The following is a 24,867-nucleotide window of genomic DNA, read 5'->3' on the forward strand; positions in this document are numbered from 1 at the left end:
CAACTCTGTGGTTCGAGACTTGAAATAGAAATGCTCACGGATTCACCTGACACATCAATTTAGTCACAACTGAATCCTTATTCCCACCAGAAAAAAACGAAGTACTTTGTGCACATGATCAACTTCAAAGACATTGTGTCATTCAATGAGATGCAGCAATTTCTGGTCTTGAAAGGACTTTGGTTTCCTGCTGGGGTAGAGCCCTGGAGGACATGCTTCCCTCCTTTACCTCTTCTGTTTGAGCCTCTGCCTAAAAAGCGCTTGGAAAGAAAGTTTCCTTCCTTCCTATAATGAGTAGAGAGGTTTGGAAGACAGTACCTCAACTTTGTAAATGTGTTGAACTGCATTTTAACCTACTACATTTGTTTGGTGTTTGCTCCACAGTCCTCTGTCCTGACATCACCGGCTACCACTTGACACCACTGTCTTGACACCACCGGTACTGGTGGCTACTGATCAGGTCCTTGCTGTCCCCAACTGTGGGGCAACTAATTAATATAAGGGAAGTGTTTGATGCTGCCAATTTTGGAGAGTTCTAAGAAGTGGGAATCTAGATATAAAGGTGAAAACAGAGATGTCAGAGCAGGAGGGTAACAATTCTAAGAAAGAATAATAAGTTTCAAAGAATGAGGAAACTTTTAAGGAACAATAAGGTAACTTTCAGGAGAAGTTGTGGCACATCCTCAGCACAGAGATGTTAGTGCTGGCTCGTATCACTGAATGACTATCTCTTCTGCAAAAATACAAGATGGTGAAGACTTGCCTTTGCTTCTGATCCAAGAAAGTGTAAAACCAAAAGCAGTAACAATAATGTATAGGGATGAAAAAAAGTTTATTACAAACATATCAAGAACACATTGGCCAGTAATTTGCCCACTTAAAAATTTGGGCAGGTGTGGGGGAGTCTTGCCTGCCTGAACCAGAACCGAACCTGGTTTCATTTATTGATTTATTTTTACTTAATGATTACTACTTCTCTTATAAACCATGCAAATTATTCTGATTCTTGCCTATTTTTTCAGTTCAGGCTGAATTGCACTTGATGCTAACAAAGTGTTTGGTGCATACTTTGGAAAATGTTGGCACAAAATCAGGGTTTAGCTTTTTTTCTATCATTCTTGTAGACTGTGTAAACTGAGCACAGTCTGTTAAAATGAAATTTGCAAATGACTTCAGTCTCTTGCATTTAAACTCACAACAGATTTATATGCCTTCATATTTTGGGATCTTCGATATTCCTTGAAATGCTTTACAGCTTTCAAGGTTATAATGTCTGCCTGAATTTTGGCACAGCTTTGTTTTCCTAACATTTCTAACTCTTACTAAGAAACAATTAAAATGCTACTTTAAAAAAAAACCAAACCAAATCAACAAAACAACAAACAGAAGGGCAATGAATTATGGAAATGATGTGAGCATCAGTAGAGGGAACTTTTAACGCTCAGTATCTTTTGGAGGGGAAAATGACCAAACCCAGAGTCGTTAGTCTACTGACCATGTAGTATCCTTTTTAACTACTAAGCTTCTATGCAAAAACTGGAATGTGAAATACATTCTTAAAATATATTACAGAGTTTAGGAAGCCAAAGTTTTAATGAGCACAGTGACTTCAGAGGTAACTAATGCTTCTCAATTACTAACAGATTATTTTTCCTTTACATACAAAGCCACTCCCCATGAGCAGAATATAAGTTTCAGTGACACATGGAGTCACTAAAATACATGTACTGGGCTAAGTATAATATATAATAGTTTTTGCAAGCACAAAAATGTGTAATATTTTCCATTCAAGGCCTCTCAAGTACTGCAGTTTATAAGTGTGCCTGCTGTTACTAGTCATCTTAGAGTCCCCTGGCCAAAAGAGTTGCCAGTTATCTCCTTTCCAAGTTTTGGAAGGAAGGTGATGGGTTGAGAAGTCAGAAATTTTCCACAAAGTCTTGTTAACCCGTAAGAGATCACCCTGTTAATGTGATAGCTAAGTGAATGCTGGGGCTAATATTTGTGTGCTGCACCTCTTGAAGCTGCCTACACAGGAGCAATGTTGAATAGCTTAATTACAAAGAGAGTATGGTTGTGGGTTTTTTGTGTCTCTAACTCTTGCCTAAAGGGAGCAGAAAGCTCTTAGTGCAATTTGAACTAGTTGGAGCAAGGGCAGGTTTAAGTTCTTCCTCTTGTGGCTGGGCTGGTAGACTAAGGTGGCACAGTGCTGTGAATGGGTATCTTGGGCTCATGTGGGAGTTTGGACAAAATTAAGTTTTAGCACAGCTCAGGCAAACATTGTCATTAAGAAACCCCAACAAAACAACAGGAAAAAACAGTATTAAATCTCAGTTATCACATAGAAGATATTTTGGTAGGAAATGGGACTGGGGAGAGCTAGGTGTTTCATGTGAGTGAAGATTGTTTCCAGCACTTCCTAATGAATAAAATCCACGGGTCACCAAATGGTTCTTCCTTACATTAGCTGTAATAGTATTATAGTGACACACAATGTAGTTGTTGCAATTTGCAAGCAGTATTTGTTGTTTACTAATTCTGTCATGCAGAATGCATAAAGGTGAGTGGAGGTAGCATGCCAGTGATAAAATAATTACTAATATACTAATTCAGTGTTACTGTGATAATTTCAAAGTGTGTGTGGGGGGCATGGATGGAGAAATCAGAACTATGTGTTTTGGAATTGTTAAGTGGTGTAATCTGATAGATTTAGGAGAATGCATTCCTAATTTACATGTTGGTTTATTTTTATATTAGAAATTAAAAATGCATTTTGGAATAAAATAGTTATTTGGTTTTGAATTTCTTTTCATGTGGTGAAAAAAAGAGTTCTTTGCTTAATGAGAGACTTAATCTGCTGGTAAAGATAATGGAGCCTGAGGCATTTAAGAGCTTTCCTGGAGAAACATAATACCTTGCAGGGCTGGACCTGAACTGTTTCTGCCATAAGCCAGTAAATAGCAGACACAGCACATATTTGATCAAGATTTGAATAAAGGACACTGCTAAAACTGCGCCTTTTGTTTTCCTTTTCTTTCTTTACAAAAGAGAGATGAAGGAGGCTATGTGGCTTTGTGAATATAATTTTATGGCAAATATTTGATTTTAAAATACACATTTAATTTTGATCATGGATTTTGTTGTTTTATTTTTTTTTTTTTTTTTTTTTGGATGAGGTGAATTTTTTCCCTTTTTTTTCCCCCAGTACATGAGCACTAGAGAATGTCTCCTTATTAAGATATCATGAATAGCTGCACACTGTGAGTGAGGCCAAAAGGAAGTGTGGGTGAGCTGGAGTAATTGCGAACATTAGATATTGACTCTTCACTACCCCTATTCATTGTATAATTTGCCCAAATGATTTTATTCTTAAAAAATGCTAAGAATTCGTCTGATCCTTCTTCTGATGCACCATGGTCCTGCTGTTTTTTTTAACCACCACAGAAAACTCATGATGAGTCACCAAATCATTGCATTACCTCTTGACATTTTCATCATTCTGCCTTTTTTCCCTGTCTGTCTAGCAGTCTGAGTGGGGTACTTTTGTTTGTGGGGGAGGATTATGGGGGTTTTTTTGTTTGGTTTTGTTTTGTTTTTAAATTGATCTTCCTAAAGTTCATCTGTCAGACTTTGCTACTACCCATTTAGGTAAAAATGTGGAAATGAATCATAGAGCCTTTTAGGTTGAAAAAGACCTTTCAGACCAAGTCCAACTGTTGATACTGAAGACTCAGTATCTGTAATTAATGGTCTAATACTACTCCCTGCTTTATGTCACTGTAGGTTGCTAATGGTCAGGCAGGGGAGGCAAAAGGAAAAACTGGTAGAAAGGGGAAGAAACTTGTAGAAGTGGGCAGGACCCAGAAGATGATGGTCATGATAGATATGGTAGTCTTTCGGTGTGGTATGAGGGAGCTCTTGTAGTTGCAATCATTTCTAACTCTCCGCACCTCTAGGGCTGGTTAAGCCTGTAGGAAAGGCTTGAATAGGCAAGGACCAGCACTGTTGAGAGCTCTCCAACAATCAGGCTTTGTGCAGCCTTCAGGAGTCAAGATGACCATGGATTAGCATGTATGGAGATTGAAGGTGGCCAAACTTCACTGGTTTCGAAAGCATGGTGCCCAACCAAAGCTTTGTGCAATTACACAGAATGTTTTTCAGGACTGTGAAGAAATGCTTTCCATTGTTGGAAATGAGACTGCAGAAATTTTAAGCCTTCCACAGGTCATTGATGTGTTTTTTCCCTCATTTGTGGGTGTTTCCTCTTGGAGATAGGAGTTGGCCCAGGAAAAATAATACTGGTCCCTGGTCTGCTTAACTTAAATGCATTATTAAGAAAAGATGTCTGGACAGTTGAGCTTTTCATCTTTGTTCAAAGAGATCACTCAAGAAGCACAATTTACAATGTGGAGACCAATGTTTCACGTTGTGTATTTCCTAGCTCCAAGTCAGATGGATGCCAAAAAAATGTGGTAGAAAGCAGCTGAGTCCTCTGACTTTTTCCCCTCTTCTGAAAAATGTTTTCAAGCTGTAGACTATGGAGTTGCACTCCTCACCATGGCCTACCAGGACAGTATCTTCTATTAAAACAGCATCCATATAACAATAATTTTCAGGATCGAATTAGTGTATAACTGTTTGGAATGCGTATTTTCTGCAGTCAGTGAGCTAATGCTTTCAGAGCTCTTGTATTTCAGGTAACTAACTTAAATGTTCTCCCCAGTGCTGCTTTACATTCTCTTGCTATTACCTGTGAAAGAGTGTATAGGTGTCTCCTGTGTGACTGGTGGCTATTTACCATTCACAATCTTAGGTGAAACTTTTCTTGCCTATTCCTGGTTTGATCTGTGCAACTCATCCAGTATCTCTGAAAGTTAGGTGGCTCACTATCTAGTCACTACTAGCTGTGGTGCTGTTGACCTGCCCATTTATTTTAAGCTGCATCCATAATTATTGAGTGAAAGATTTACGGAAACAATGTGAAGCTGGCCACAGTTTATCTTCACTTCTTAAAATAACACAGATACCTCAGAGAGTGGCATGATCTTTAGTGACATTTTAATTCTGTTGGCACAGTCTGAAATAGCCAGCTGGGGCATCACAGGCAGACTTCAGTTTTGGAGCCTTACAGATACCATCTAAATGCCAAACTTTTGAGCAGCAAAATAATGCATTTATATATAGATTAAACATGGAGTAATCAAAGTGCCTCACAATGCATGCCAGTAATTGTGAACAGCTGCATTAAATAGCTGTTAAAACTACTCCATGCCCCAGAATGCATGTATTTCGTCCAAATATTACCCATGGGTGTATCTGTATGTTTGTTTTGAGAATACAGAGAATCATTTGGGATGCATTCATCTGAGGAGATTGGTCCCTGATTGTATCCTGTCAAGAGAGTAGAAGGTATAAGCAGACTCAGACATTTAAAAAAGTAATCCAGCTCCAGTCTCACGCAGCAAATGAGCAGTATCCTGCTCCAAGGATCTTTGCTGTGCTGTCTGAAAACAAGCATTGCTTTAACAAATTTGTATAGTGTCTGAGTGTACAGTGTCTAGTACTTTGCAGTGCTACCTCCTCACAGGTTTTAGGTGTACCTGCAGAATAAGCAGTGCCGCCATAGAAATACCTAATCCTTTATTTCAGCTTGATTGCTATTCACTGTATACTGTGTTTGGCTGCTCATTATTCTGAAGGGGAAAAAATGCTTTAGCCAAACCTTTAGCTATTTTACAAGGGAGTAGGCAAGAGTACTGAAGGGCAAGGCACTCTGATGTATGAATATAAGTGGTCCATTGCCATGTGTTAGGACAACTCTCTGACCCTTTTCCATGGAGTCAGTAATCTAGGCTCTGTGAGGCGTTTATCAGAAGAGGTAATGGTAAGTTTAGATACGGAAGAATCACAATTTTTTTTCCTTGGAAGGATTGCTCCTCTCTTAGCAGGTAATAAATTACTTCTGAAGTTTTGCTCACTTTGATTTTATGACAGCTATAGTAGTTGTATTAGAGCAGGCCTGGCCTGTGTGGGCAGCCTGAAAATGTTACGTTCAATTCACTGAGAAAGTGAGACCCTTTAAGCTGTATGTACCAGCAATTTAATCCAGTGACTGGACAGGATTTTATATGGTATGAGGGCATGAAACACTCAAAGCTCTCTTCTCCAAGTGATTGAATACAAGATTGAGAGGTGTCAGCTCTTAATTGCAAAAATCGTTTAGTGTTTTGGGTGGCATATTTTTGTTAAGAAATACATAGCATTGCTGCCTGCAAAACATATGGCGAATTTCTCATATGACTGAGATAACAGAGGTAGTTTGTTCACTTTCTTTGTGTTTGTTTTCCTACAAGTTCCTTTATTTTACATTTACTTGTATAGCACAAGGTATTTGTTTTGTCCTTATTATTTTAATTTAAAAGCATTAAACATAGGATGATTTAGAGGTTAGAAAATTGAAGGTGACTTTATCATTATGCTGTAACAAACCAGTAGCAAAATGGAGAAAGTCTTGGAGGTGCTTTAGCCTCCTCTAGTATGCCAGTGTATAGCTATGAAAGTAATTGGTATTAACAGCTAATGTTATTCTGTAGCTGTTGTTGAGGCGTGTTTTGTGCCCGTTGGTGTCTGAAGGACTGGAACATGAAGATGTAGAAATTCTTTTACCATGATGGAAACCAGTCGTGTCATCATAGTTGTTCTCATGCTGTTTGTGTCATGTTCCCCTTGGGTTTTTATTACAGGATGCCTCCAGCAGCCTCCAGTTCAACTGCAGAAAGTTATGTCATGCAGAGGAGACCACATGTAAAGCTGTCAAGGTCTCAGGCTAGAAAATACAGGGGAAACCTGTGCCTCTGCGTGAGAAGCTTCACTTTGGAAGCCTGATGTGCTTCATGTGCACTGTAATTTCCAAAGGAATACAGCAACACGGATCTGACTGTGTTAATAATTTATAAACAGCCTGATTAAAATCTCCTTGAGGCAGTCATGACTGTACTGTTTGTAGTGATTTGGAACACTGATAAATTTATTTCCCCCCCATACTAATTATGTAAAGATAAGTGTTAATAGGAAGATAACCGGAAAAGCAAGAAAATTACAACCCCCTGCAAATATTAAGCAAAACTTTCTGGCTGCTGCTTTTGAGTCTGCAATGCTCGTGTGAAGTCAAATGCCCATTGAGCTCAATAATTTCCTAAGACTACCAGAAGGACAGCGAGCTTGAAGAATAGCAGTTTGACCCAGGTCCAAAAGTTTTCTGATCAAATAGTTTCTAAAGCCCTGTTGATTTACTTCCCAGAACCTGAAAGTAGCCTTGGGATTTGGCAGTCTCTCGGTAGTCATGCGTGAGAAGTGGTGCTTCCTGCACTCCTGGCCAAGTCTAGATAAATGGAAAAGCTTGCACTCAGGAAAGTTGAAACATTTCTTAGTTTATGACTGTTCTTACCTGTGAACTTGAATAGTATGTGAATATATTGGAGAGTGAAACTTTTGTCACCTTTTTCAGAAGATGTGGGGGATTGTATTTGATACATAATCTGGATTGAGTGACATGTCTAATGGCATTTATTTAAAATCTTCTTTTGAAAATTGGCTTAATATTGTTTCTGTTATGCCAGTATGAAGAATGGGTTCTCTTTTCTATGGGTTCCCTATGGCTCAAAATCTGGTAATGTACAGGCAGTTTACCTGACTCAGTGATGCCCAGGTCCATCCCACCTCAGTTCACTGTGTAATCTGTGTCATTTATCCCTTCGTAAACACTCATCTGATTGTTTGAGTGCCACAAGTGATGTTACTTGTCTCTATTTACACTTTTGTTTTTCAAATACACAATGTGCCCTGCACCTGTTGCTTGCCTTTGAAAAACACGTCTCTCCGATGTGCATGGTTTATGATGCTAACTTGCAGGCATTCCTCAATTATAAAAGCATATGTGATGATCTGTCAAGGGACAGTTGTCTTTAAATGGATTAAAAGAAGCTTACACAGTTTAAATGTGGACTCTGCCCCTCATGCTGAAAATAGTTCAAGATAGCTTGAACTAGCTAAATAGTATATTTAGTACTTATGCAGGTAACTGTTTTCTTGATTTCAGATAGTTAATTTTGCACCTCTGTGAATGTGCGTTGTAAAGACTAGAAAAAAAACTAAGGTAAATGGGTGAACTGAGCGGTGTTGTTAGATAAACTGTTCCTAAGCATCAACTCACAGGAAAAAAAGAGACACTCTGTAAAGCAAAGCTGTCCTCTGACATGCAAGATCATCTCTCAGCTGTTGAAAATCAAAATTGTAGTGTCCTGATGCATCGATAAGGCTTTTGCTACCTTTTCCTCTCGTAAAGAGTGGGATGAAACTATATTAATGTTTGGCTGTTTAGAAAATGAATGTCTTACTGAAAAATAGTGGTAGTATCATGAAAGCATAACAGCATGAAAAAAATGGGATGTTTGGTAAGGCTGGGAAAAGCAAGCAGGTTTTCAGGAATACAGGTCTGAAACAAAGCTAAATAAAAGTTGAGAGCCATTACTAAGCAAGTTTAATTAGATAGGCGTCTGTTACGTCACCTAAGAGAAAGGTAAATGATAGTGGCAGAGTTAGACATCTATTAATAGCTGAATTACACAGCTGCACTGTTTCTGGGCTCTTTTTTTTTCCACCCAGTTTTGCAAAAATTACTGCTTTTGAGAAATTCCAGGGTATTGTCAGTAGGAAGTCATGTCTGTGGCACAGAACCACAAAACCCCATGAGGTAATAAAAACACACATTGTGCCTGTCAAACATTGCTCACTTGAGTCTTGCATTACAGCTGAAGTCTGTTTGCAGCATTGTGAAAAATCTCAACAGGTTTTGTGACCATCAGATGTTTTGTGTCTGTTTTGCATCAGTGATTAGTTGCCACAAAAGCAGTTAATTGCTTCATATGCTGTGAGCATGCTGTGAATGTTATCCCTAAGTATTTAAGCCCAGAAGGATAAAAGCTACTTTTTCTAAAGCGAGACTGTGGGAAGAGAAAACTCTTCAATTAGCTGGATCAGGCTCAGTCAGGTGGGCTTATTAATGTTTCTTTTCTTTCACCATTGTTGCAAACAACAGAATTGCAGTGCTCTGCATTATGCACCTTTACTTAATCAGTGTTAGCTTTTCCAGTAAACTGGTTCCTTGTCTGTTTTGTTGACTACATAAATTAACTATTTGAGGTCACTGCTGCTTTTAGGTTTTTTTTTTTTCATGCTTAGCTTTTGCAGGAAACAAAATAACTTCCAGTTGCAGCTTGTACTCTGGCAGCTGCTCTTTGACTTCGCTTTCCCTTAAAGGTGTGGTGAGACCTGTTGGCCAGGCTAACTTGAGGTCTTCTAGATGCAATAGTTGGAGGTTTTCTCATAAGATTTTTTTCGAATTGAAGTTGTTAGATATCTAAAGCTATAGTAGACAGCGGTTTCGAGGCATAAATAGCTCTTCTCAGCACATTAGACCTGTGATACATGCTGTTAAGCTAGTGACCTTAAATACACAAGCATATAAACAATACACGGAAATGATAAAGGTCAACAAAAGTGAGGACCTGTAGTAGAAAAGTTAACTTCTTCTGGCAAGTGCATGTTCATTAAATGGATCCTGTAATAATTTTGTAAAATGGTTTATAGTGCTTCAGCTCTGCTGTTCACAGCCACTGCCACCTGTGGTAGTGTCCCCTCTAAACATGCCTGCTGCAGTGAAGACTGGTGCAGGTGTGTGCTGGCTGCAGTATCGCTGCAGTGGAAAGGCCTTGGTTGTCCTGATGGCAGTTTGCCAGTCAGGCCCTACACTCATGCACTTCAAGGGTGGATGTTCATCCCTTGCTACTGGGGTGGTGTGGGAGAGAGGAAAGTGGTGTCTGAGGGGCCAGATGGGAAAGAAAACTTGCTCATTTGGTGGTGGGTCGTACTCAGGAGTCAAACAAATGCTAAAGAGTGTTCCTGACCTTAAGAAGAAGAATTAAACCCACATCATATCCTATGAAAACCAGTGGAATTCATCCTTTTAGATGCAGGTAGCATCATGCTGCATTATTAGTGACCTCTGGCTTTTCTGGAACATTTCCAGGCTCAGCAATTTTCCTGACAGTCATGCAGTTGCAGCAGGTTCTCTGCAAGTCCGCATAGTTGAGATGATATACAGCTCTAAATGCCACAGATGGAAATTCAGAAGTTATAGTCTTAGGTTGCTCATACCGTTCCCATATCATCATTAAGTCATTAAGAAGTGGGAAGTGTGAGAAAGCAGCTGGGATTTGGCCAGAACTGCCTACACAGTGCTTCTGGGCTCTGTATGGGTGACACCACTTCCCGCCATGCTGGTGACCTAGTGAGGGACATGGGTCTTCTTTGGTATTGTTGCCTGACACCTCAAAAACAGTTTTGGTCTTATTTGGTTAACTACATTTCCCATTTTTTCATGTAGCTGTGGATAGGTGAGCTGCTTCATAGAGGAGGGATATGCCTAGCACCCATAAGAAGTAAAATGTAATAATCTAACATCTCTCTAAATGGCCAGATTCTTTATTTGAGAGAAAAAGTAGTTGTACAAACACTCGTTCATAAGCATGAGCTTAAGGGGGGGAAAAAGTAAAAATCCATAATAAGGATATGTTTGGGACTGGGGAACTGTGTCACGCAATCCCAGTTAAAATAGATATGACTGCACTTTTAAACTTATTTCTGCTGTGTTTTAAATAAAGGAGGTAATCCCTGGAAGTGTTTAAGGCCAGGTTGGATGGGGCTTTGAGCAACCTGGTCTAGTGGAAAGTGTCCCTGCCCATGGCAGTGGTGCCATATCTGGATGATCTCTAAGGTCCCTTCCAACCCAAACCATTCTGTGATTCTAATGTAAACATTGTGGAAAGCACTGGAAAAAAGAAAATTAGTGTTTAGCTTTCAATCTCCTAAATTATTGCCTAGATTTGATGACAGACTGAAAATATGAAGTTGGCTTTGAAGGACTGACTAAGTCCAAAAGTCATTTAGGCTTCTGCTTTTTATTAAGATGACTGTTTTTAAAAGGTAGCTTGCTGTGTTAGGATTAGCATCTAGTAAGCACTTCTAAAGAATATCAGATGAATAAATTCCACTTTATTAAAAGCCTGGGTATAGTTGTTTTGTCTTGTTTCTTGCACTTAACAGTTAAGCGGGTACTGTTACGTAGCAAGACAGCTTTAGGAAAACTTTTATCAATGAAAATATTCAGGTTATAACAAAGTATAACTGATAAAAACAACCTCCATTACTGAAGGCAATGTAAAGGAGATCTTACATACAAGCCATTATTTTTCCTATGGCTTGTGAGTAACCAAGGATTTGTGAGGTGGAATTCCTGCTTATCAAACTTGATCATATAGACGTACTGAGCTACCATTTGTATATAGGCTGCTTTTTAACTTTTCTAGGACAACTGACAGTGATATGCCGTACAGGATTGTAAGGCACAGGCCATACTTGGTACTGGGAGTGCTTTACCTGTTTAGGCTTTGATCAGGTGAGTCATGGTCAAGTACAGACTGACCTGTTTCCCATGTCCAGTGCTGGCCATATGCATAGGCTCTCCAGGTTTCTAAACCTTCTTTCTCGTGGAAATAAAAAGCATGTTTTGAAAAGTCTGGCAGTCAGAAGGTGAGATGAATTCTCCCATTATTTTTTCCTTAGCTTTTTACTTGGGTTTTGGTTTTGTTTTAATAGAATAAAATATTATCTGCCTGCACTTAAACTCTCTTTACAAATGCATTTGGTAGGTTTGCCACAGACCACAGGAATGAGACTATGAGCAGTGGCCTTTGGGTGGTCTTGAAAACAACTAATCCTTTGTGGGTAGCAATACCAAAGCAGAGGGCAGCTTGTTTCTCTCCTAAAATGTCAGCAATGTTTATTTTAACACATAATGATGAAATCCTGGACCTTATTTAAATTTAAGAGGAGGGCATAAGTTTGATTTGGCCAAATATCAAATAGTCAGTGAAGCAAGAACATAATTTTTCTTGCTTTTACCTGATGTAGTGGTTTATCATAATCTGGTGTGCTGGGGAGCACGAGGATGTAAGGGTATTATATAATGTATAACAACAGTATGTATAACAACAGTAAAATGCTGACATGCACATGAAATTGGTTCTCCCTCTTTAAACTTACTGAGAATGTAGAATCTGTTGAAGGTGACTCATGAGCTAATATTCCCAGGCTAAATATAATGAAGGTGTTAAGTATTATCTCGAGGTATTATTCTGTCCAGAAATAAATACCGATATTCTGGGCATATTTCATTAAACATACCTCATCAAAGAGCATCAAGCCCAAAAGTTATAAACTGGTTTAAGTGGTTCATCTGACTGAAGAAATCCTTTTCTGAAATTTCACATAGAAACAGAGCATCTACAGAAACTCTCTTCAATATTTTGTTAGTGCTGAGACAACTGTGCCTTACACTGTTTGCATTTTATTGTTTGAATTATCGCAAGTTTACAGCATGTATTTTGTAGGGTAAGAGAGAGAGAATGTGTTTTTTATGTAAGAATTAGTTTGCAGAATAAGATGTTTGTACCAAGACTCCTGGAGATATATGGTATCTGAGATACGATTATGCATCCCATCTTGTCTCCTGTATCACTGGTTTGAAGTTGCCATTTGCTCCCTTCAGCAAGCAGTCAGTGCTGATGTCTGCATTGTTTGATTGTAATTAACATTGCCATATTTGTCATAATTTGGTATGTTCAGCTAAATGAAAACTACCTTAGTAAACTAGAAGAAAGAGAATGACTTAATAAATAACATGTTGACAGTCATTTGCTGGGATGTTAGCAAGCATGATGACTGGAGTATGGCTTTGAAACTATTGATGTGTTTCTTAAGGCGAAAGAAAAAGTAATCTCATTTTTGCAGTGGCTGCAACAGATTCCATCTCTCATTGAGCAGTACTTAATGATAATCTTGCTACCTCTGCTTTGCCATGCATTGGCAAAAGTTTGCAGTCTCAAGGCCATGGATGCTTGTCCTGGCAAGATTGCTGAAGTGCTGATTTACTGACTGGTGTTGCCTGGGGCAATGTGTATGTTTCTATAAAACTGTGAGAAACGTAGTCGTATGTTATATTACTGTTTGTAAGGCAGTCATTTCTGATGCTGTGTAAGTTGCAACAAGAAGCAAGCTGAAGAATGTTTTCGCTTTTCTGTTTTGCTTTTCTGTTGAGCCAGAGCAAGGTTGGTAAGAAATGAATTATGTGTGTGACAGAGAAGGGCCTTTGGGTCTAAGGAAAAAAAAGAAATATTTGGATTAGATTTTTTTTTCTGGGCTTTCAATTACATCTGCATTTGTTTTTGTTCAGATAACCCCTGGTGAAAGTCATGGCTTGTTATATATGTTAAACATTTTCTGCTTGTCATCTGATTTCCAGGAGTTGGCTAATTTATGAAAAGCAATTCATTTAGCTTTCTCCCCTGACAACTGACTGCTCTCTAGAAATACAATGAAGCAAACAGAACTGTAGGCTACAATGGCAAAATCACTAAAAGATCAGGTTTTGGGAAGGAAGACCTAACCAGTGGATTTTGAGGGCATAGATTCTGCTGCCAAAGCCTCTATTGTGGTTGATCAGCTGGGAAAAAGGAGTTAGTTTTGAAAATGAGATGTGGTGAAAAAGATTCATTTCTTTTTTTTCTTCTTGTTTTCTTCTTAGAAAGATTCAGTTCAGAACAACAGATAAAATTTTGTGGAAAATCATCCAGCATCGCCTTCATTTGGTGGACATGGCAGTGTTAGGTTCAGGGTTGGACTTGATGATCTTTTCCAGCCTGAAGGTTTCTGTGAAGGTCTTGCAGATTTTTGTTGTATCTTGCACCAGAGTTTGAGCAATTCTGTTGAATTTCGTGTGTACTTTTCTATTTTTTTAATATGGGTGAAATACTTGGAATGAATAAAAGGGGAATTTAAAGAACGAATAGTTTTTGCTGGGCATATTGCTTCCAGCAAAGAGCAGACCAATTCATTTTCCTAATAAGGCTGTGCTGGATGTTGGAATGTTTTGAATTGCATTAAATGTCATGAAAAGCATTCATTGGAGAGGAATGGCTTGTGGTATGTTTACAGAGCAAATTTGATCACTTTTGGTCGAAATGAACTGTTTACACAGGCTAAATATAGCACTTTTTTTCCTCAAAAAAGAATAAATGACTTTGATGTAGAAGCCTGTGCAAAAACTTTGTGCACTTTCGTTTTCAGTATTAGGCTGTCAGTAAATGTTGGCCGCTGCTTGTATTTTTGTCTATTATAATTTGTATGAAGCTTGAAACTGTAACCATTTATCAAGGTCTTTTGTGTAAGTTGTTTATAATAAGCATTTACAGAGAGCATTTATGTCTTTGCTTTGTTTGTATGTGGTTGAAAATATTGCATAAACTAATATACTGAACTGTTAGTTTTAAAACATTCAGAAAATATCCTGCTTTTTTTAGTAATAACAGAGCAAGTGTGTCATCTCATTGTGAAAGCCTTTATCATCAGTTATTATACATTCAATGTGACCAAGCCAGCATGAAATCCTAATATGTTTAATTGCTAGGTGGCAGGCAAAGTGCTAACAGCTAAGAAATTATGCAAGATTATGCAGTTTAATTATTTTTTTTTCTATGCAATTTGATAGTATCTATCAAAACCTTAAGGGAGATAGCCCTGAAGGAAGTATTTTCTTAAATGGCTGTTGGGTGTGTTTTGCTCTCAAGCTTGCAGTGAGCATTTCCTTCTGTACTGTCTTGTCTAACAGCGATGCATTTTTCACATTCAGAACTTGGTGTCTGAGTTTGCTGGGTGAGCATTTTCTTTATATGATACAGGATAAATCACAGATTTCAGTCTGATTATGATCTGAAGTCAACAAGGCCAAGTTAAACTGTTTGAAGTATGTCTGGGACACACAAATTAATGTCCTTGTTTCAAGTATGTTTAGGGGAAATAAAGTAATGTTATGTTGTCTGACTCCAGTGTTAAAAGAACATTGGGAACATTTCAGCCTCTTTTTTTTTCCCCACCCTTTTTTGCTTCTTTTTGTGTGATACTTTTGAAGATGAATTTTAAAGAGTATGTCTTCAGATCATCTGGACATAGTGGTTTGAAGTATTTTTTGCTCAGTGCTGTATTGGTGAATGCAGAGCAATTTCATCCATTGCAAACGCAAACTTGATTTTTGTAAAAACAAAATAATATTTAAGTATGTTCCTTTTATGAGACTAAAACTTCAAGGTCCAGCATTAAGCAAAGAGATTTTTTTTTCCTAAAGCATAAAATATGGTCGTTGACTTGAATAATGAATGTCTTTCTACTTCTTGCTCTTATATCTGCTTGATCAACACACAAAATGTTCCAAGTTATTGTATTAAAAAACATCTTAAAATATGGAGTGAGATGCATGTTTCCTTCTAACTTAAAAAGAAAGAAAAGTTTCTGTATGTATTGGCACTTTTTTCTTCTTCTTCCTTCTGTTGCTGCAAATTGACAACTCTGCAATTAGGAGTGATTAATGATGCACCCTAGTGCTTTGAAGGGCTGGAGGTCAGTCTTCTTATAGGCAGCATACCCTGTGGGAAAGGAGAGAACAGACCTGTTCCTCAGTGCAGACAAAACCCCCTCTCTGTTGAGAATTACTGTTGATGCGAACGTAATGTGTATCAGCAGCAATGCAAAAATGGTGAAGGCAAAGTGCATAAGGTGACCTTCTTGTGGTGGATTTTTTTCCTTTTTGTTTTTTCTTTTCCTGAAAACATAGCATGTAGTTTATATGTATCTTCTTTTTTTGTAAATTAGCTACTGACCCTGCAACAGGTCTGGGGCTGGGGCTGCAACAGGATTGCTGTTGTTGGAATCTGAGCTCTCCATGTTTTCCTGGTAGAAATAGGAGAGCTGATAGGTTTATACAATAGAGGTGTTTTCAATTGTAGCATCTGTTAGCTGATCTCCAATTAAACAAATGTTTTTGTCTCCCTGCCACATTATCTTCTGGAACTGGGATTCCAGCTTCAGTTCCTCAGAACCTTTTTTAGAAGATTTGTCGGAAGCTGTAGTTGTTCAGGCAGGATATGATTGCTGGTTCTTGGATCATTAAGGATGCCAGCTCTTATGAGCAGCTACCAAATATGGCCAGAAATGTTTTGAAATGTGGCAAGAAGCCACTTTTCTACCAGAACAGCATGAAAAGAGTCAAGTGTATCAGCAGCAATATTTGCAGACAAAATGTTAGTGTGTCAGTGGTTGGTTTATTTATTTTTTGTTTAATTTTGTGTATGTATCTATTTTTACATATTAGTATATCCAAATCTGAAAAAAAACCAAAATAAACCCAACTATCAAGTGAGGTGCCTTTGTCTGTAACATAATTGTCAGTTCACTTCAGGTATAACAGAATTTGTCAATTCTTTATCATATTAATCCTTTCCATTGTGATACTTCCTTTCCTTCCCACCATCCCATAGTAGTTTCAATGCACCCATTGTTTGGAAGAATTTTTTTTGCCGTGTACTGTGGAGTTCAAGTGACATTAAACTTACCCTTGAAGACCAAAGGCTGTGCAAAAAGTTTCTGTGTTTTTTAATTTCTGAAGTCCTTCAAAAGGATTTTGTTGTTGTTCTAAAAGGAAGCCATCTGATATAAGCCTGAATAAAGGTTATGCACTATTTAAAATGCAATTTACTTGACTAGAGCTTTTGAGTTACATGACATAGCGTCTTATGAAAGGAAGGAAAACAATAAGCAAATTAGTCTTCTAACTGGTGATAGGGTATTATGAATTTATAAATAAAGTATTACTTGATGATAGATGCTAGAGTTCCTAACACTGTATCTGCATAAATTAATCCAGTTTGGTTTTGCCTTTTCCTTGTGTTAACAACGTTGTAGGTTTAACTTGAATACTTCTGTTTCCTTTAGAGGAAACAAAATGTGATGTTTTATGTATCTGTAATGACATGATTTGGAAGAGGAAAATGCTTAAACATTAAAGAACTTTGTTTTTTACACTTATACGTATGCTTTTTCTGTTACAGAGTGTCTTCTGTGCAAAAACCCGATATTGTTCAGGTACCAAAGGTATGTATATCACAACCAAGAAATGCAGCATGTGGTACTAACTGTTACCCCTCTGTCACATCCTGTTGTTGATAAGCAGTCATTCAAACTTTCCTTTCAATATAACATGCTTGATTTCCATGCCTTATATTAAGAGCATTGCAGCATTTGAATCTGAGTGATCCCTGCCCACCCCCCAAAAAAGGAGAACCATAACTAAGAGACCTGACAGATGGTTATTAAAAAAGAAGAAAAAATGAATATTTTCTTTCAACTCTCAGAACATTATATAGAAAGATATTGTTCAAGTTCTTTCTTTATTGTTAAGGGAGAAATGTTAGCAGGGTTTTTTAGTGATGGGTTTTGTTGGTTTTTGTTTTGGTTTTTTTGTGTTTTTTTTTTTTGTTTGGGTTTGCTTTTGGTTAGTTTTTTGGAGGATGTTTTTGCATGGGTTTTTTTTGCTGTTTGTTTTTTTTTTTTTTTGGTGTTTTTTGTTTGGTTGTTTGTGGGTTTTTTTTGATTTTTTTGTTTTGGGGATTTTTCAGTGAGGACTGAAATCTTCCTTTGTATTTGGAGAAAGCTTATCTAAATATTAAAGTTTGAGAGAACAGTTCCCCTCACTTTGCTTAAAACCCTGGGGAATTATCTGTTCTCAAGTGCTTCTAATGTTTTGTTCTCAAGCAAATCCACCTTTTGGATAAGAAGGCTGTTTGCAAACCTGAAATTGCTTACAAATGGCCTGTGCATGAAAATCTTCTCCAGTGGACATAAATAATTTATAGTATATTATTGCTTTGCTGACTGTGATTTGAAAGACCACAGTTTGGGAACCACCATGGTAAAATATAGTTCTCAGAAAAAAAAAGTGGTGGTTTTTTTGAGTGTTTTGATCTGACAAGGGTATATGAAGATGTTGAGGCTCATTGATGGAGTGCAACTGGAGAAGCTCGCTGAGTCTTGAAGCACTGGCCGCTAATAAGTGAGCTCCAGGGCTCTGGTTCTGCTCTTAAGGGCCATATCAACAGATAAATACATACAGTGTGTGTGTGTACACACACCCATGCTGTTTGTTTATGGGGAACGTACATATCTCAAGTTGGGTTTGAGAGGTGGAATGTGGATTTTATAAAAAGCCACTGATTTGTTCCACATGAGTTTACCCGGTGGGTTTTACAGTGGAGTGGTTCTTCAGTTTCTCTTGAATTTGATTTGTGGGGTGTCTGTTTTGGATAAGATGAGAGGAGTTATCATCATGGGATTGCATATTGACTGTGCATGCTTGGATCATTCCCTTTCCTAAACGCATGGCTTGTTTTCTTCCATGCACTTCATGGCTGCAGTCTCAGTAAAGCTTGCTTCTGTGCTTCTTGGTTTCATGCTAGGTGGGTTATCTCCCGTGAGAGCAGTGAATATCCCTGCTGAGGAATGTGCATGCGTTTGGCGTGGTTTTGTGTGTTTCTTTTTTGTTTTTCATCTCACATAGGGAGAACCTAAAGAAGTAGTTAAGCCTGTGCCCATTGCCTCTGCTGTTGCACCCAAAGTCACTGCCACGGCGAGTGTGGCTTACAATAAGACACCGAGGCCATTTGGAGCCGTAACCTCTTCCAAAGTCACCTCCATCCCGTCACCATCCTCCGCCTTCACCCCGGCCCAGGCAGCTGTCGCCCCGGCCCCGTTCGCTGTGCCTGGACTGCATGTTAACGCCAAGCCTAACGCTGAGCAGAGCTCACCGGTGCTGAGCGCTGCTAAACCTGCAGTTAATGTCCCACGGCAGCCCACCACGCACAATGCCGGCCCGAGCGCCTCTGCTGGCGACGGCACCCAGGATGTAGCCGAGGGGCAACGACGCGGATTCAGAGAAAACCAGGGGGAGAGTAAACAGCAAAATGGGTAGGTGGGATTTCTTTTTGCTGTGAGGGTCTTTCCTCACAGGAAAAAATCTGGGCTTGTTTGAGGGCTAAGTCAAACACAGCTTGGAGGAGGAGTCACTTCGTCCTCAGAAGCGGATCTCTGAGGGAAGGACTTGTGTTTTAAAAGGGATGCTTTGAGGGGTCAAAGTGATGGTTTTTCTCTGGAGTGACATACCAGTTTATAGAGTGTCACAGCTAAATTGAATCAGGATCACGAGGTGCTTTATATAATGAGTTGCATCACTATGTGTTCTGGACCTTACAACAAGCCCAGTGTTAATTTCAATGTCTGTATCTATCTCACTGTGCATTTTGACTCTTGATACAGTGACTGAAAGCAGCAGGCACTCCGAAATGCAAGAGTGGTCTGTAGGTAGGTGCTGTGATGGCCAGGAATGAGATGCTCTGAAAGGACCCAGCAGGACCAGTGGAGAGAGGTCCCAGGAGGGAGGCAAAGGGACAGATGTCACATCACTTCTCTGCACACATACGCAAGAACATGTGAGAAATTTTTAAGATGCGTTCAAGGAAGCCAGCAGGGTTAGGCAGATTTTTTTGTAGCATTATAATATTTCAACTCTAAATGTTGCCTTTATCCTAAAAAAGAAATAAGAGTTTTAAAATTTGAGTAACTTTCATATTCAGATAATTGTTTATGTTAAAGCGATAGTGGAGACCTAACATTTAGGGGACTGTAAGGCTGCATAAAAGGCTTACACTGTATAGTGTGTAGCATCTAGACAAGTAAACAAAGATTAGTAAATTAAACTGAGCCCAGCAGCAATCCTGGGCACTCAGACATGCAGTGCCGCCCTGTTTCAGCATCATGCTTTTGGCAGGGGCCATCTTGGGCTCCTCCAGAAATTCTTGGACAGGGCTTGGGAGCTGTAGTGCCTTAGGGACTGGTTCCCAGCGGCTGATGTGCTGTGGGGAGAGGAGGAGGCTAGGCAGGAGTGGTCCCATGCCAGTTGGCCTCTGTGCCCAGCAGCAGTGTCCAGCAGATTGAATTAAGTAATAAGAAGGGCTGGAGGGGAACTATAGGTTTCTCTTCAATCTTGAGAATGTAAAACCTGGGCATAAAACCTAAAAGCTGTCATTACTGTTTCCCATCCCTCAAAAGAAAGTGGCTGTAGGAAAAGGCTTAGTGCTTCTCTTGTCTGGTATTCGCTCGATAAAGTATATAAAGAACCCTACAGAAAGGTAAACATCCACATCAACTGAAATACAGCATAAATTGCAGTTTCAGTTGAGCGTCTCATGGGAGGGGAAACTTCTTTAGGTACCTATTCCCTTTATATTGTGGTATGAATGTTTTCCATATGTGGACTTGCATAATGCAGTCTGTATGCATTTTATATCACACTGTTGTCATGGTAACTTCCAGCCCTTTCTTAAACAGGTGGTGGCAGGAGTCCACACCACTGCATAGAAGTGGGATGAAATTGGGAAAACCCAAGGACTTGCTTGATGCTGGTCGACTTGTTGAATTCACTTTGGCAAACCATCTCTTTATCTTTCCAATAATGTTGTTTTAGCAAATAACCGTATGAGGAGTATTTAAAAGCAGTCATTAGTACTGAAAAAAAGGAACAATAGCAGTAAAACTAAGTCTCCTAGAGGAAAGTGCTGGAAGTGTGGAGTAAGCACTTGACAATTAAGATAGAATGACTGGATGAGAGCTGTTTTGTGCCCTACCTTATGGTTATGAGATGAATAATACCAGCTGAAGAGTATCACAGCTGACAGGTGAAGAAATCCCTGTTTTGCTGCTAACCTTCCAGATCTACTTTGGGAAAGCTTGAAAATGTTCAAAATTGTAAAAACCTACTTTATTTTGCCACCTTTCTTTCAGTAGTGTATTTGGGCTTGTCAAACTAAGGCAGAAAACAATAAGCTCTAAAGTGGTTATACTGGTCTGCCATTATACTACTTATTTTACTTAGACAAATAGGATTTCTACAACGATGTCTATCTCCCTCCCCATTTAAAATGGAATCAGTAACATTTATGAAATATCAGAAACATTGAAGTTTGGAATAATTAGGCAGTCTGAAATAAATTCTATTTTGCTTCTGTGTTTTATTTTATTCGTTTTCTCAAAAAAAAAAAAAAGTGGGGGGGAGGTTTGTATCTTGTTCATAGCTTTGCTGAGCAAATGCAGTTCTTCTGACGTGCACCTTGTACTCAGAATTTCTCCTCTTCCTTCTGGCTTCCCTCAACCCATATTCAGGATATAAACTATTTGTCCTCACTTCAGAATGAGGAAGGAAGTTTTGTTTCCCTCGTTTAGTCCTGGCTTAGAAAGAAAGCAATTTGCCTTTGTTAGGCTGTGTGCAATTATGCTTTATTTAAAACCTTCTTGCCAACTCTTGCATGAAAAAGTGCCTGCTGCTTTGAACAGGTAAGAGGTTGACAGATTTCACTCAGTTTAAGCTCAGCTGGGCTGATTTTTTTCCCTTGTAGGTTTTCTTGATGGTTCTGAGTTTGAATTACATGGTATATGGCTTTACCAGAGCTTGGATTTGGAAACTCCTGTAATATTTCAAGGAGCAAAGAATATGTTAACACATCAAATACTTTTTTTTTTTTCCCTTGCAGATAACAACAATGATAAAGTTAGTATCGACAGCACTCGAGTTGAATTATGGTCATTTTTCCTGTTGGTATAACCAGCATGTATTGTTGTTTTCAAAAATTATAACTCTTAAAGTTTCATATTTAAATTTTGCACAACAGCTTCAGCTCTTTTTTGTAACTTCTTAGTGCAGTAAATGATTTTGTCTGCATTTGACATGATGTGATCTTGCTTTTCTCAGTGTGTTACATTTTGCAGCTTTTGGAAAATTATTATTATTATTTATTTTTATTATTTTTGTGTGGTGTTTGTGTGTATTGATAATTTCTTGGTGCAGTTACAGCTAATTGGTGTTGGTAATGCAATTAGTTAATGGTGAAGTATCCTATAAAAGCAACAATGGTGTGAGGACTATGGAATGAAGGGATACTGAATTTATACAACAAAAATAAGAGTAACATCCGTATGCATCCATATGTGATTTGTACATATTAGGGATGAGAAGGCTGCATGGAGACCTCATAGCAGCCTTCCAGTATCTGAAGGGGGGCTATAGGGATGCTGGGGATGGACTCTTCATTAGGGACTATAGCGATAGGACCAAAGGGTAATGGGTTAAAAGTTAAACAGGGGAAGTTTAGATTGGATATAAGGAAGAAGTTCTTTACTGTGAGGGTGGTGAGGCACTGGAATGGGTTGGCCAAGGAAATTGTGAATGCTCCATCCCTGGCGGTGTTCAAGGCCAGGCTGGACAGAGCCTTGGGTGGCATGGTTTAGTGTGAGAAGTCCCTGCCCATGGCAGGGGGATTGGAACTAGATGATCTTAAGGCCCTTTCCAACCCTAACTATTCTATGAATCTATGATAAATACGATTGAGGGTTTTATTGGCCTGGCTTTTCTCCTCTTGCCTGAAGGGTGGGTGAGTTAAGGCAGAGCCTTGTCTCATTGACTTTTCCTTTGTCTTTGGCACCACCTTGTGGCGTTAAAGAGTCATTACTAGTAGAGCCTTAAACCTTAAAAAAAAGGGACCAGTAGGATCCACAAAGGGTCAGCGGGCTATTTTGTTTATAATAGCACTTGCAAAAAATGTGAAAGACTACTTATTTCACTGTGGCATTTGCTAGAATGCAGTCAACTGCATGTAAATAATTACATTTCCTTGTAGTTCCACACCTTTAGTTACTTAATTTTCAGATTTTATTTTTGCCTGTAAATGCTTTTTAATAATGTTTGATGCTTTACTTTAATTTTCTCTGTACTTCTTTACTCCATCCTGGAAATACCATTGTCCTTCTTTCTATACCTCTCTCTCTTTTAGTAACTTTGATATATGCATACTTCACTAATGGTATATGTCAGTAAATTAAATCTTTCAATACAATTTTGTGTGATACCTTTCCCAGTATAAAGAAATATGCTTTTCTTTATATACAAAAGAATAATTCCAGTAGTAATTATTCTTTTAAGCTTAAGTATTTACTCACACCTTTCATTGAGTGGACCTAATTCTTACTTTTTGACAATTAATAATTTACATCATTCTCATTAATGTTTTCCATCTTTCTTCACCATAAATACTTTGGGGAAATAGTGGCAAAAATGAAAGCAACTTTTTAAGTTTTGTTGGGTTATTTAAAATTACTATGCCTAAGGAGCTAGTTTTGCACAATTGATCTCCTGTAAATTATATAATAGTAGATCTACGTTTAGACAGTCTTAAAGATTAATGCTTTGGAATAATGAATGCAGCATTTAGAAATGACATATATATAGTATGGATCTGTTCCCTTTTCCTAAATTGATCAGTGCCATTGCATGTTCTTTACATTAGTTACTGAAAACAAAGCTTTCAAATCCTGTCTTCTTGCAAGTCTGGTGGTGCTGGGACTGATATTAGCATGTAGGCTACTGTGGGAAAAGTTTCTAGATGAAGCATCACCTCGCTTTTTTGACTTCCAGAGAGGTATTGAGCATCAGTATCTCCATGTTATGCTCCAAAATGTCATTCCTACTATTTTAAATGGCCTGAGCCTCATCCAGTCTTTGCCAAGTACAAAAGACTTGCACACAGTGAGTGCTTGGCCTTTTGTGAGCCAAGGGGAGAATTTGTCACGGGGCACCTGATCTGAACTAAGTAGACTACCCTGCTTTACCAAAAGAAATTCCCCTCTCATACCAGTGAGGAAATTGATGCAAGTTGAGGTACGGGAATTCTGTGCTGCAGTTTTGGTAGTAGAATGAGAATATCTCTATTGAATTTCAGTGCCCTTTCCCTCAAAACTAATTCAATAGAATAATTAGCTGCACTTCTGTTTCAAATTTCTGACTTTATTTCTTGTTTTCTTTTTCTCCATTTCCTGTTTATGCTGGGAAAACTTTCTCTTGCTTTCTTACTCTGTCATCTCCAAGGAAAACCCCACCTAAACGGTAAACATCTAAACATGTAAATGTCTTGATAATAAAAATGTCTTTTACTGTTTCAAATGTTCTGACAGTGAAACAAGGGAAAATATTTCAGTTGTGTTAGAGTAATCAGAAAGCTGTGTTTGGTTCAGAGAACTGAATCTATGTTCAGGTGTGCCTGTAAAGCTCGCTGCGGCACATCTGCATCCAAACACAGAAGCTGCCTTTTAATACCGTGAGAAGTCACAGTTCTGCCTGTGTCTTCATAGCTACGCCAACCTAGGAGGTCTCTGAAGCTGCTCACTCACTGCTCTCTCCTCTCCTTGCCACAGCCCCCCGCGGAAGCACATTGTGGATACCTACACAGAGTTTTACCACACACCCACCCACAGCGATGCCAGCAAGAAACGACTGATTGAAGACACCGAAGACTGGCATCCCCGGACAGGCACCACCCAGTCCCGCTCTTTCCGCATCCTTGCCCAAATCACCGGCACTGATCATAGTGAGTAGTTTGGTGTAAACCAAGTAAAATTAATGGCCTTGGACAGATAGATGTTTTTTAATAGCTGGAGGTGGGAATAAGTAGTAAAAGGATTCAGTCATATTTCTTTCATTTTAACTCTTTCATAATAAATTCAGTAGGCAGAATTCTGGTTGTTTCTTTCCCCTCTTGTCCTGCTCATATTTAATGCTCCAGAAAACTTAAGGTGTTTTCAGGCACAAAGAAAATATTTGACAGTCCTACCAAAGGTGTGTGATCTGCAATGCTTTAGCCGATCAGAAGCATAATAGTTCCTCAGTTTATTCCCAGCTTGTTTTCATCCTCTGCTTGTGCTACAGTTTGATTACATGTACCATCGACTGGAACAAGTGATTCATTTCCAGTCATATGATTTTAT

The 24,867-nt window shown here is 38.7% G+C and overlaps 1 protein-coding gene across 4 annotated transcripts in view; it reads left to right on the forward strand.

Annotated features, from left to right (window-relative positions):
- The window catches only part of PDLIM5 (PDZ and LIM domain 5), a 122,673-nt gene that overhangs the window by 50,735 nt on the left and 47,071 nt on the right, over positions 1-24,867 (forward strand). For 2 of the 4 annotated variants that reach the window (XM_080622033.1, XM_080622035.1), the window contains exons 4-6: positions 17,055-17,097; positions 18,560-18,966; positions 24,298-24,470. In XM_080622033.1, the coding sequence (XP_080478159.1) occupies positions 17,055-17,097; positions 18,560-18,966; positions 24,298-24,470 (623 nt within the window). The remainder of the gene's footprint in view (positions 1-17,054; positions 17,098-18,559; positions 18,967-24,297; positions 24,471-24,867) is intronic. The other 2 variants (XM_080622034.1, XM_080622036.1) reach the window with 1 other exon arrangement.

The sequence above is a fragment of the Psittacula echo genome (assembly GCF_963264785.1).
Source record: "Psittacula echo genome assembly, chromosome: 1".
Classification (NCBI taxonomy): domain Eukaryota; kingdom Metazoa; phylum Chordata; class Aves; order Psittaciformes; family Psittacidae; genus Psittacula; species Psittacula echo.